The sequence below is a fragment of the Trichomycterus rosablanca genome, chromosome 15 (genome assembly GCF_030014385.1).
Source record: "Trichomycterus rosablanca isolate fTriRos1 chromosome 15, fTriRos1.hap1, whole genome shotgun sequence".
NCBI classification, from domain to species: Eukaryota; Metazoa; Chordata; class Actinopteri; order Siluriformes; family Trichomycteridae; genus Trichomycterus; species Trichomycterus rosablanca.
The window spans coordinates 14,135,106-14,148,736 of NC_086002.1; the positions used below are offsets into that span (position 1 = coordinate 14,135,106).

General features: G+C 38.7%; 1 protein-coding gene across 3 annotated transcripts; it reads left to right on the forward strand.

Moving 5' to 3' along the window:
- The first annotated feature begins 1,582 nt into the window (after positions 1-1,582).
- Positions 1,583-11,627, forward strand: knstrn (kinetochore localized astrin (SPAG5) binding protein). 3 transcript variants are annotated; one of them, XM_063010607.1, is made up of 8 exons: positions 1,583-1,616; positions 2,163-2,266; positions 4,792-4,818; positions 4,905-5,004; positions 5,791-5,905; positions 7,653-7,714; positions 9,666-9,740; positions 11,363-11,627. In XM_063010607.1, exons 2-8 carry the CDS (start codon positions 2,169-2,171, stop codon positions 11,492-11,494), a joined length of 609 nt encoding a protein of 202 aa, XP_062866677.1. In that variant the 5' UTR covers positions 1,583-1,616; positions 2,163-2,168; the 3' UTR covers positions 11,495-11,627. The 3 variants fall into 3 exon arrangements, with proteins under 3 accessions (XP_062866677.1, XP_062866676.1, XP_062866678.1); XM_063010606.1 differs by lacking the exon at positions 1,583-1,616 and adding an exon at positions 1,827-1,931; XM_063010608.1 differs by lacking the exon at positions 1,583-1,616 and adding an exon at positions 1,896-1,916.
- The last annotated feature ends 2,004 nt before the right edge of the window (positions 11,628-13,631 follow it).

A 13,631-nucleotide genomic window follows, 5' to 3' on the forward strand; every position in this document is an offset into this window, starting at 1 on the left:
TATCTAATTATTGTATTTTATTTTGGTTTGGGATAAATATTTAAATGTACTTATACAAACACACTTATTGTTAAGAATTAAACATGCACCCGCCTATCAGCTAACGAGGTCCTTTTTTTCCTGAAGTTTGAACTAACCGCCTTCCGTTAAAACTCGGAGCATGCGCAGTAGCGAGTGAGTGCTGGCGCTCAGTGCAGTGAGAACATTTGCACTCTGAAGAAATGTCAGTCCACCTTACAACATCGAGTGTGTATAACAACCCTTCTAAATAATGAAGTTTGTTTACATTTCAGAGGGAAGATAAGAGAAAATTAAAGCAAACTCTGCAGTGTATAAATGTTTTTTTTAAAAGGAGTAACTTTAACTTTATACAGTGTTATAATTGACCATTTAATTGACCATTTAATGATTAATGAAAATGATTATGTTCAGTACACTCAATAGTTAATTGAAGTGATTTACCAATCTTATCCGTACAATTATTGTTATTATTATTATTATTATTATTGTTGTTGTTGTGTTGTTATTATTATTATTATTACTATTATTATTGCTGTTATTATTCATATTATTATTATTCATATTATTACTGTTGTTGTTGTTTTGTTGTTGTTGTTGTTGTTATTATTATTATTATTGCTGTTATTCATATTATTATTTTTCATATTATTATTATTATTGTTATTATTATTATTATTATTATTATTATTATTATCTAACAACCATATTGATCCTATCCAAATGATATACAATTATTGGCCATAAATTACTATTATATGTTATATTATTACTATTATTGTACTACTATATGTATACTATTATGTGTTAAATATGCAACATTGTTAACTATGGGGGTAAAAAAAATATAAGGTAATCAGCCTAATCTAAAACGGTCCACTGATAAAGGGCTAAAAGATGGGGGAAAAACTATGTGCATGAAAACTATGATCTTTAACTGTACACCTAAATTTTGTGACAAGTAAAAAGGCCAGTAAATGTCAACAGTATCAAATTAAGTGTGCTGCACTAATTAATAATTAGGAACAGTTGTCAAAGACCTAGATTTATGTATGAAAAACTCAAAGTTTTAAACTTTTAAATTGTATTTATATTCATGGCCGAAATGTTAAACATTTCTAATTGCAGTACAGTAAATCTCATAATATCTAATTTCGAGTTCAGCACTTGTAAACAGACTGCGTCCGGAATCGCATACTTAGAGAGTATGTACTAGATTGGAGGAAGTATGCACTACTCTGCCGGTAAAAAAGTACATACTTCCAGTACAGAAGTATGCAGTATGCACACAACACTGCTACGCACTACATCCGCCATCTTTCCAACGTCAAGTGATGACGTGGGACGTGATGACGTAATATCACCATGGTTACAGACTCATTACAAACCCCACTCGCCAAATTTTTGGATATTATCGTGTTTTTGTCATTAATTCGTCTTTAAAATGTTTTATTTTATTTATCTTACTTACACTTGTAAACATCTTTCTTGTTTCTTATTACGCTTCGAACGCCTACGCAGCTCCAGTTGCATTATGGGATACATTAACGGACCGCAAGTGTGCATCGCTTGCATACTCAAACATGGCTGCCCAATAAGTAGGTCATCCGGGTACTTCTCGCGTACCTCTTTGTGTATACTGTGTATTCGGACATACTAACCGCTCTCGCGTCCTCATTTCGCGTACTATTGAGTATGGAAGTATGCGATTCCGGACGCAGCCCGAGACGAAGACGCTTGACTGTGACACCACTTCCGATTAGAGTTTTTGAATAGTGCACATTTTATCACTACACCGGGCGCCGCCTCTAGACACGTATTAGTTGACGGAAGTGACGCGTTCATATTTTGAATCTTCAGCCGCGCTGCAAATCTGTTGAAGCTTGCGTTTATATTGCGTAAATATTATTCAGGTTTGAACTATATTTTATTTAAATGTATATTAACATGTATGAATTATCACAGAATTAAATATATATTTCCTTGCACAATGTTTAACATTTAATAAATGCTAATAACGTCAATGTATTTTTCCATTAAAACGGTTTTTTTTATGAACTAGCTGGATGTCTAGAAGTTAGATCATTAACTTTATTTATATAAGAGAAACTGTTTAACAAACTAAATGTATTTTATTTTGGCAGGCGATCATGAAGAGAGTGGAAAAGCCTCAACTGAAGGATACAGCGATTCCTACACTACCACATTTTGTTTCCAGAAAAGCAAATCTGAAGAGTGACAGTGAAAAGTCAGTACTCTAAATAAATTAAATAATAACAATTTTATATATACAGTATATATATATATATATATATATATATATATATATATATACACACACAGTGTATCACAGAAGTGAGTACACCCCTCACATTTCTGCAAATATTTTATTATATCTTTTCATGGGACAACACTATAGAAATAAAACTTGGATATAACTTAGAGTAGTCAGTGTACAACTTGTATAGCAGTGTAGATTTACTGTCTTCTGAAAATAACTCAACACACAGCCATTAATGTCTAAATGGCTGGCAACATAAGTGAGTACACCCCACAGTGAACATGTCCAAATTGTGCCCAAAGTGTCAATATTTTGTGTGACCACCATTATTATCCAGCACTGCCTTAACCCTCCTGGGCATGGAATTCACCAGAGCTGCACAGGTTGCTACTGGAATCCTCTTCCACTCCTCCATGATGACATCACGGAGCTGGTGGATGTTAGACACCTTGAACTCCTCCACCTTCCACTTGAGGATGCGCCACAGGTGCTCAATTGGGTTTAGTCCATCACCTTTACCTTCAGCTTCCTCAGCAAGGCAGTTGTCATCTTGGAGGTTGTGTTTGGGGTCGTTATCCTGTTGGAAAACTGCCATGAGGCCCAGTTTTCGAAGGGAGGGGATCATGCTCTGTTTCAGAATGTCACAGTACATGTTGGAATTCATGTTTCCCTCAATGAACTGCAGCTCCCCAGTGCCAGCAACACTCATGCAGCCCAAGACCATGATGCTACCACCACCATGCTTGACTGTAGGCAAGATACAGTTGTCTTGGTACTTCTCACCAGGGTGCCGCCACACATGCTGGACACCATCTGAGCCAAACAAGTTTATCTTGGTCTCGTCAGACCACAGGGCATTCCAGTAATCCATGTTCTTGGACTGCTTGTCTTCAGCAAACTGTTTGCGGGCTTTCTTGTGCATCAGCTTCCTTCTGGGATGACGACCATGCAGACCGAGTTGATGCAGTGTGCGGCGTATGGTCTGAGCACTGACAGGCTGACCTCCCACGTCTTCAACCTCTGCAGCAATGCTGGCAGCACTCATGTGTCTATTTTTTAAAGCCAACCTCTGGATATGACGCCGAACACGTGGACTCAACTTCTTTGGTCGACCCTGGCGAAGCCTGTTCCGAGTGGAACCTGTCCTGGAAAACCGCTGTATGACCTTGGCCACCATGCTGTAGCTCAGTTTCAGGGTGTTAGCAATCTTCTTATAGCCCAGGCCATCTTTGTGGAGAGCAACAATTCTATTTCTCACATCCTCAGAGAGTTCTTTGCCATGAGGTGCCATGTTGAATATCCAGTGGCCAGTATGAGAGAATTGTACCCAAAACACCAAATTTAACAGCCCTGCTCCCCATTTACACCTGGGACCTTGACACATGACACCAGGGAGGGCCAACGACACATTTGGGCACAATTTGGACATGTTCACTGTGGGGTGTACTCACTTATGTTGCCAGCTATTTAGACATTAATGGCTGTGTGTTGAGTTATTTTCAGAAGACAGTAAATCTACACTGCTATACAAGTTGTACACTGACTACTCTAAGTTATATCCAAGTTTCATGTCTATAGTGTTGTCCCATGAAAAGATATAATGAAATATTTGCAGAAATGTGAGGGGTGTACTCACTTTTGTGATACACTGTATATATATATATATATATATATATATATAATTAATTTAAAAAATATTACCTTACAACAATATGTCCTTACAAAAAGAGTAACATAGTACATGGGGCTACAATAGATATTTTAAAGTTAATTTCTACACTGACCAGCTACACACCTGATAATAGCAATCATAACCCCAAAACTAAAGCAACTAAAAAGTCATGGCCATGACATAAAGTTCTGCTGGATCCCAGGACATTGTGGCCTTAAAGGAAATGAACCAGCACACTAGACAGCAAAGCAAGCTGTAACATTACTGATCCAACAATGCCCCTACCCGCCATCCAATCTCAAAACAATTATAAAAGCATACATACAGCTTGGCAAAAAGAAAAGGAAACTTATACCATAAAACGGATGAAGCTCACTACCCAAAAAAACTATGGGAACAAAGTATCTACACAAGATGCTGCATAGGACACACCACATTGACTCATACCTATTGCTAAAAGGAGACCAGGCCCCCACTTGCCCTTGTACTGTCATTAATGTAAGTATAAAACATAACAATAAAATAATACATAAATAAGCAATTAACCATACAAATTTGTTTAGCTCTCAAAATAAAAAAATTTTTATTCAACCTACACTTTTGTTCGAACAGTGTTTTAACAGATGCATGTTTCGTCAGGTCAGTGGTATAACTGTGAACAATAAAACAGGTTCAGAAAGAAAAACGTTGTGCATGGAAAAAAAAAAGTCAAATCTCAAGAATGACATGAAGGTTAGCCAAAGTGGCTTAGTTTTGAGTTTAGAACACCGTCACATGTTAATACGACTATTTGTAATCCCATTCTATTATTTATTTTCAGGAAAACCCAAGCAAAGACTCTGAAAGGGTAAGAAGCCCACTTAAGCCTCTGTTTTTTGAAAATATATATTTGGTTTAAATTTAATTAGGGAATTGACTATTTTTATTTTCCAGACCCTCAGTAAAATATGGGCAACAAAATGATCTAAGGGAGCAGAATCGCATTTTGGTGGCAACAAATGAAGATTTGCAAAGACAGATTTTAGAGTTAAAGGTATTGTTGACCTTGTTGTTTATCTACAGTTGCAAGAATTAAATCATAATTAAAGAGCTGTGCCTCCACACAAAACGTGTCAAACCATGGTTTTATAGAGCTGGCTTTATACACACGGGTGCAATCATGCTGGTACAGAAAAGAGCCTTTCCAAAATTGGATACATATACTATATGGGCAAAAGTATTGGGACATCTGATCCTAAGCTTGTTGGACATCCTATTCTAAAACAATCAGCATTTATATTGATTTGCTCACTCTTTTCTTGTAGTTTAATATAATCCACTCTTCTGGGAAGACTTTCTACTAGACTGGAGTGTTTGTGTAGGAATTTGTGCCCATTTAGTCAATGGAGTCAGTGAGGTCAGGCAGTGATGTTGAAACAGAAGGCCTGGCTTGCAAACAGTTTAATTCATTCTAAAAGTGTTGAACTGGGGTGAGATCAGGGCTCCATGTGAGTAGTCAAACCAAGTCTTTATAGAGCTTGCTTTGTGCTCAGGTGCATAATCCTGCTGAAAGAGAAATAAAGAGTCCCTAAACTGTTGCCACTAAGTAAAAAGCACACTATTTAACTTATATTTTTATACAGCTGTTAGCCATATAGTGTAGTTGGATGCACAGCCGTTATTTAATGATTTAAAAATTATTTAATACCATGTCCACATACTTTTGGCCATTTGTGTATCTGGTGATGTACATGTCAGCATGGGAAATGTATTTATAGTATGTGTGTGTATATTTTAAGCACCCAGTCAAGGATTTCTTTTTATTTGTTTGCTTCTATAGGAAAGTGTAGCTCTATTAGAAGAGCGGTGCAGTAACCTTCAAGATGAAAACGCTGGAATCAAGAAGCAACTCCGGGACTGTCATGTACTTCTGATAGCAGAAAAACTTGACCCTGGTAATCAGGAATCCATTGTTTTTAGTTTTTCTCTTTTTTTTTTTTACTTGTAGCATAATGAGACCTACTAATCTGAGCCATTGGGCTAACACCAAATTACAAAGAGTGGAACCTTTAATGTGTAATGTGCCTTGATCTGATTTTAACAAACCTATTAACTGCTTAATTAGGGGCTTTTAGCTACCTGAGTCAATACTCGTTACTCTTGTTACACTCCTGTCAATAGCCTGTATGTTGAAGCAAATGAACCCCCTCTCCCAATCAGAAGACTTCAGATTAGTTTACAAACAGCCCTCAGAATTCAGGATAACAAAAATAATCTCACGTATCAAGCCTTCTTCGGTGACCCTCTACGATGCCAGACCAGATCCCATCTTATTAGACCCCTTGGCCTGCAAATTGGCCACATACTGACCACTTTAAATATCCCAGAGGGCCCCACCAAGCCCCCGCTGCCTGCCCCCTGGACTCTGAGGAAACCGTAATACTTAATGTAGCAAAGTCCTCGAAACAGACTATGTCACCACTTGACTACCTGTCTTTATACAACACAATCAGACTCAGTTTCCCAAAACACAGTTTCATTTTTACGGACGGATCAAAAACAGAGACCCATGTGGGTGCCGCGTTTTTTTTAACCAACGGCCACTGTTGTAGTATTCGTCTACCTTATCATGCCTCAGTATTCACGGCAGAGGCTCATGCGCTCCTCTTGGCCATCAGACATATATCTATTAGTCCCCATAAATGCTATGTGATTTGCTCTGACTAAATCCTGCATGCAAGCTCTTGAGTCCATGAGAACAGATCACCCAAGAATACAAGAACTGCTTAAACTGGACAAAGAACTTTACACCCAAGGAGTTTTCATGGTCTACTGCTGGATTCCCTGTCATAGTGGCATAGAAGGAAATGAAAGAGCAGACAGCTTGGCAAAGGAAGCGAGAAATAAAGAGATTGCTTGGAGATACATCTCAAAAACTGATGCTTACCCAGAGATCAAAAACTACTGCAGAATAAAATGGCAAGAAGACTGGTCCACCAATACCCAAAATAAACTGTATGAAATAACTCCCAACATCAATATTAAACACAATCGAGACTTCTTAAAAAGACAAGACCAGACAATTATAAGCAGGTGCCGAATTGGTTATACTGCCCTCACCCACCGACACCTCCTGGTTGGTAAGCAGGCACCAACCTGTCAATTCTGTGCTACACCCCTAACAACCAAACATATTTTATTAGAATGTCCTACAATTTCAGCCATTAGAGACAATTTTTATAGTGAGAAGATTCCTCCAGTTAAAATTCTTAACTTTTTAAAAAGTCTTGATATTAAACAACTGATCTGAGCATATAATGTTTTACAGTTCTAATATCTGTCTATGCCATAAAATAGCCAATGTGTTGCTGATATGGCAATAAACCCAAACAACCAACCAAACACATACTGATGGACTGCTAAACACAGAGAGACTGAAATTCTTTAATGAAAACAATATACAAAACCTGCTTAAGACAACAGCACCAGGGAAAATACTAATATTTTATCATTTATTTTACAGGACAATACGCAACTTATGTACCACCATATAAATAGCCTCAATGTGCTGATACAGCGTTAAAATCAATCAATTTAACTGTCATTCAGATTGCTAACTGATAGTGCTTCTGTTATTTTCTACTAGTTATTAAAACATAGTCACTTGTCTAACTTTACCAGTGTGTCTGAATTTGTTCTCAGTTTCAGGGGAAAAGATTGAGCAAGCTGTAGAACAAAAAGACAGACAAAGGGAGGATGTCATGGTAACCAAAATTCTGCTTTCTTTTTACATAGTATATTATTTAGTGGCTTATTCTTGGACATGTAACATCCAAGCTCAAACATCAAACTCATCATTGCATATTTTTTTCCTAAATATATATATATACAGTGTATCACAAAAGTGAGTACACCCCTCACATTTCTGCAGATATTTAAGTATATCTTTTCATGGGACAACACTGACAAAATGACACTTTGACACAATGAAAAGTAGTCTGTGTGCAGCTTATATAACAGTGTAAATTTATTCTTCCCTCAAAATAACTCAATATACAGCCATTAATGTCTAAACCACCGGCACCAAAAGTGAGTACACCCCTTAGTGAAAGTTCCTGAAGTGTCAATATTTTGTGTGGCCACCATTATTTCCCAGAACTGCCTTAACTCTCCTGGGCATGGAGTTTACCAGAGCTTCACAGGTTGCCACTGGAATGCTTTTCCACTCCTCCATGACGACATCACGGAGCTGGCGGATATTCGAGACTTTGCGCTCCTCCACCTTCCGCTTGAGGATGCCCCAAAGATGTTCTATTAGGTTTAGGTCTGGAGACATGCTTGGCCAGTCCATCACCTTTACCCTCAGCCTCTTCAATAAAGCAGTGGTCGTCTTAGAGGTGTGTTTGGGGTCATTATCATGCTGGAACACTGCCCTGCGACCCAGTTTCCGGAGGGAGAGGATCATGCTCTGCTTCAGTATTTCACAGTACATATTGGAGTTCATGTGTCCCTCAATGAAATGTAACTCCCCAACACCTGCTGCACTCATGCAGCCCCAGACCATGGCATTCCCACCACCATGCTTGACTGTAGGCATGACACACTTATCTTTGTACTCCTCACCTGATTGCCGCCACACATGCTTGAGACCATCTGAACCAAACAAATTAATCTTGGTCTCATCAGACCATAGGACATGGTTCCAGTAATCCATGTCCTTTGTTGACATGTCTTCAGCAAACTGTTTGCGGGCTTTCTTGTGTAGAGACTTCAGAAGAGGCTTCCTTCTGGGGTGACAGCCATGCAGACCAATTTGATGTAGCGTGCGGCGTATGGTCTGAGCACTGACAGGCTGACCCCCCACCTTTTCAATCTCTGCAGCAATGCTGACAGCACTCCTGCGCCTATCTTTCAAAGACAGCAGTTGGATGTGACGCTGAGCACGTGCACTCAGCTTCTTTGGACGACCAACGCGAGGTCTGTTCTGAGTGGACCCTGCTCTTTTAAAACGCTGGATGATCTTGGCCACTGTGCTGCAGCTCAGTTTCAGGGTGTTGGCAATCTTCTTGTAGCCTTGGCCATCTTCATGTAGCGCAACAATTCGTCTTTTAAGATCCTCAGAGAGTTCTTTGCCATGAGGTGCCATGTTGGAACTTTCAGTGACCAGTATGAGAGAGTGTGAGAGCTGTACTACTAAATTGAACACACCTGCTCCCTATGCACACCTGAGACCTAGTAACACTAATGAGTCACATGACATTTTGGAGGGAAAATGACAAGCAGTGCTCAATTTGGACATTTAGGGGTGTAGTCTCTTAGGGGTGTACTCACTTTTGTTGCCGGTGGTTTAGACATTAATGGTTGTATATTGAGTTATTTTGAGGGAAGAATAAATTTACACTGTTATATAAGCTGCACACAGACTACTTTTCATTGTGTCAAAGTGTCATTTTGTCAGTGTTGTCCCATGAAAAGATATACTTAAATATCTGCAGAAATGTGAGGGGTGTACTCACTTTTGTGATACACTGTATATATATATATCAATGCATATATAAGATCCTTGTTTTCTGCCTGTTTAGATGTACAGTATTATTAAGTATTTCTCAATTTGTCTTAATGCTAACTTTTTATATGTATATTCATACAGAAAACCTCACACTTGTCCAATTGTTTGCTACAAAAAAATTAAGTCAGTTTCTGTTTCTGTAACAGACTGTTTCACAAAAACTGTTGACTGAGCTAAAGCTATTTGATGAGTTTGCAAGAGAACATGGAGCACAATTAGCAGTAAGTATTAGTATTTCCCTTTCCTCCCAATCAGTCATATCCAATTACCTAGTTGTATTATCTCTATCCTATTTCCTTCGAGATCAATAAAGTATCTACCTACCTACCTATCTACCACACACTACTCTTTACGGACGGCTCTAAAGCAGAAAACTTTGTATCAGCAGCAGTAGTAGCCAATCAACATAAAGAAAAGGAAACAGCTCAAGTTATACAGCAGAAGCACACGCTTTACAAATGGCAATAGCATATATTGAGCGCTCAGGTTTACGAAGAGCATAATCTGTACAGACTCTCAATCCTGCCTCCAAGAAATGTAAACACTATCCCTCCACCACCCAATCCTGAATAAAATACTAGGAAAACTAAAATAACTCCACAATCGTAAATATGACATTAGTCTGTGCTGGATCCCATGACACTGCGGCATTGCGGGAAACGAAAAAGCAGATCGGATAGCAAAGGAAACATAGGAAAAGCTGTAAACTGCAGGCTCCCCCCATCAGATATAAAACAAACAATCTTCTTCCTCTGCCTTTGTCCTGTTCGGTTGCGGGGTCTGCTCTAGGCGGATCATGATCCGCATTGATTTGGCACAATTTTTACACCGGATGCCCTTCCTGACACAACCCTCCCTATTTTACCTGGGCTTGGCACCGGCACTATAATGCACTGGTTTGTTCATCTACTGGCTAGATATCTATAGGACAATTCAGTGTTTCCAATTAGCCAATTATTGTTTTTGGACTGTGGGAGGAAACCGGTGCACCTGGAGGAAACCCACGCGGACACGGGGAGAACATGCAAACTCCGCACAGAAAGGACCCCTGGGACCCCACCTGGGGATCGAACCCAGGACCTTCTTGCTGTGAGGCGACAGTGCTACCCACTAAGCCACGTGCCGCCCATATAAAACAAACAATCACTGCCTATATTAAAAATATGCGGCAAAAAGAACAGGAAAAGCAAAAACAGAACAAACTCTACAACATCCACGCCAACATCCAAACACGACCAAAACTGCTGACTGGAAAGAGATTGGAACAGACAACATATACAAGATGTCGTATTGGGCACTCTTGCCTAACACATACACACCTGGTGAAGGGAGAACGCCCACCGATATGTGACCACTGTAATACACAAATAACTATTGAATATTTATTGACAAAGTGCACAAAATATAACATAGAATGACAAAGACTTGCAATACCAAATACAATTTTTTGAAAAATACAAGACTGATAATACACATCTAGAACTAAACACAGAAAGGACACTAGACAAAGAACATGAATAATTAACCTGTACAAAATCTAGGTACCTATCTTGCCATGAGAATGACCAATGTGTAAACATGGCGTTAAACAACATACATACCTACATACCTACCTACCTACCTATCGATCTATCTGAATGAAGAGGGCCATACCTAACACATAGCCCCTTCAACATCTTTGGCCCACCCACCTTCAGACATAGCCAATCTGTGTAGGTGTCCGGCCATTCGATAGCAGGACTCGCATTAGATCACTGCACCACTCGAGCACCCCTTCAACTCTATTTTCTTTCATTCATTGTGTTTCACAAATATTGAATGACCAATTATGTCTTGCTTGTAGGAGATGCAAAACACAATGAAAAGCCTAAATGAAGCCAGAGAAAAGCTCCATACTGATCGGGAATCGTTTTGCTTGGATGCTGAGGAGATGGAGAAGGCACTGAAGGAGGCAGAGAGACTGCTCATAGAGTAAAATAACTTCTTGTCTGTTGTTTTTTCTTTGTTGTTTGTTTTTATTGATGTTTTTACCTTTTGGTAAAATCTGTTTGTTATGAATAAACCAGTTTTGTGAGCTATGTTTAATAAAGATTCTACTTAATTAAAAAGTTTAGGCTTTTGTTGAAATATTCTGCCATGCCAAACTTGAGCTACAAGGTTAATTTTTAGCTTCCCAAGTGATGACCCAATAAGTGGCCGGACATTTTCTCCTTCAGCAACATTTGCTGTCCCAAATTACACATTTATAGTCCTTTGTGTGTTCTTGTGCAGTCTTCATAGATATGTGGTCTCATTTGTGGGTTAAAATGGGTTCTCACCATTATTCTTAATTAGTCCCTTAGTATGGATGCAGACTTGGTGATTGTCTTGGACCAAATGCTGTTAGCTTTAATAGAATGTGCTCATTGACAGCAAAGAAACTCAGAGGCCAGAACATTAACATCCATAATTAATTAATTACATAAAATAAATCTTTTCCTGTTTTTACTTGTTATTAAACATGATTTTCTGCTTAAACACCTAAGTGTAATTTTATTTGGTTTGTGACCCTAAATTTTCTCTCACAATTATAAATCACTATTCATCAAGACATATTTTAAGGCAGCTCCCCCTCTCTTTTGCATTGTTTTAATTCATGCATGGTTACCCTGACTGGTCTGTGGCTATGCAGCCCCATACCCAACAAACTGTGATGCACTGTGTATTCTAACACCTTTCTATCAGAACCAGCATTAACTTCTTCAGCAATCTGAGCTACAGTAGCTCGTCTGTTGGATCGGATGACATGGCCCAGCCTTCGCTCCCCACGTGCATCAATGAGCCTTGGCCGCCCATGATCCTGTCTCCGGTTTACCACTGTTCTTTCCTTGGACCAGTTTTGATAGATACTGACCACTGCAGCCTGGGAACACCCCACAAGAGCTGCAGTTTTGGAGATGCTCTGACCCAGTCGTCTAGCCATCACAATTTGGCCCTTGTCAAACTCGCTCAAATCCTTATGCTTGCCCATTTTTCCTGCTTCTAACATCAACTTTGAGGATAAAATGTTCACTTGCTGCCTAATATATCCCACCCACTAACAGGTGCCGTGATGAAGACATAATCGGTGTTATTCACTTCACCTGTCAGTGGTCATAATGTTATGTCTGGTCGGTGTTTATTTTATTTACTCTTTTCTCTGTCGCCTCCTGCTGTTAGCTTTGCACCCTTACATTGGTATTGACATGCAAGTTAGGTTAGGTGAAAGTAACAACATATTGTTATACATAAATTATAAATATACATTTAACTGCTTAGCTACTATTGGCTATTTTATAAGCCTACAATGGAAATACATTTTAAATTCAGATGCAGCAGCAAATATGGTTAGTTAACTACCCTGTCATTACCATGTTAGTGTAATTGAAGTATAGCCAATGGTCTGCCACCCAAATAATATTTGGTGTGTTAAATAAATCCTATGGGTTACAAAAGCTTGAGTGTACTGAGCAGCAATGCAGGGCTAATTGTATATGCAGAAAGTGCATCTATATGGTTGATGTTGTTTGTAATATTGCCAATTAATGTACATACAAGACAGTTTTTCTTAATAAAGATGGCAATATTTTTACACTATTAAGACAAAATATTTAACAATTGAAACATACCTCTGAGATCTGGGTGATGTAACTATGGTATTTATTTAACTGTTCAGTTACTACTTCATCATGTTTAAATTTGTGGTGGTTCATAACCTACTCTGAAATACTAGGTGCTATGTGGAAAAACTTGGACAGGGTTTTAGTCCATCTCACAGCAACAGAGCAACTCCACCTGAAGCCAGTAAATGGCAGAACTCAGCCAGCTAAGATTTACATTTTTTTGCAACAATTTACTGACCCACTAGAAACCACCTGGGTACCAGTTAGCTTTTGAAATAATCTATCACATCCAATCAACTCCTAGCAATTCACAATCTCTCTCTCTTGAATAATCATCAGGTTTAATTTAGTCCCATTGCCACACGTGTATAAAATCAAGCGCCTAGTCATACAGTCTGTATTTACATTTGTGAAAAGAATGGGTCATTTTAAAGTGCTCATTGAATCTGAGTGTGTTTCTGCAATAGAATG

Coding starts and splice junctions, on each gene's coding strand:
- knstrn (XM_063010607.1), top strand. CDS start 2,169: ATGAAGAGAGTGGAAAAGCCTCAACTGAAGGATACAGCGATTCCTACA. Junction 2,267..4,791: donor CTGAAGAGTGACAGTGAAAA/GTCAGTACTCTA, acceptor ATTTATTTTCAG/GAAAACCCAAGCAAAGACTC. Junction 4,819..4,904: donor CAAGCAAAGACTCTGAAAGG/GTAAGAAGCCCA, acceptor TTTATTTTCCAG/ACCCTCAGTAAAATATGGGC.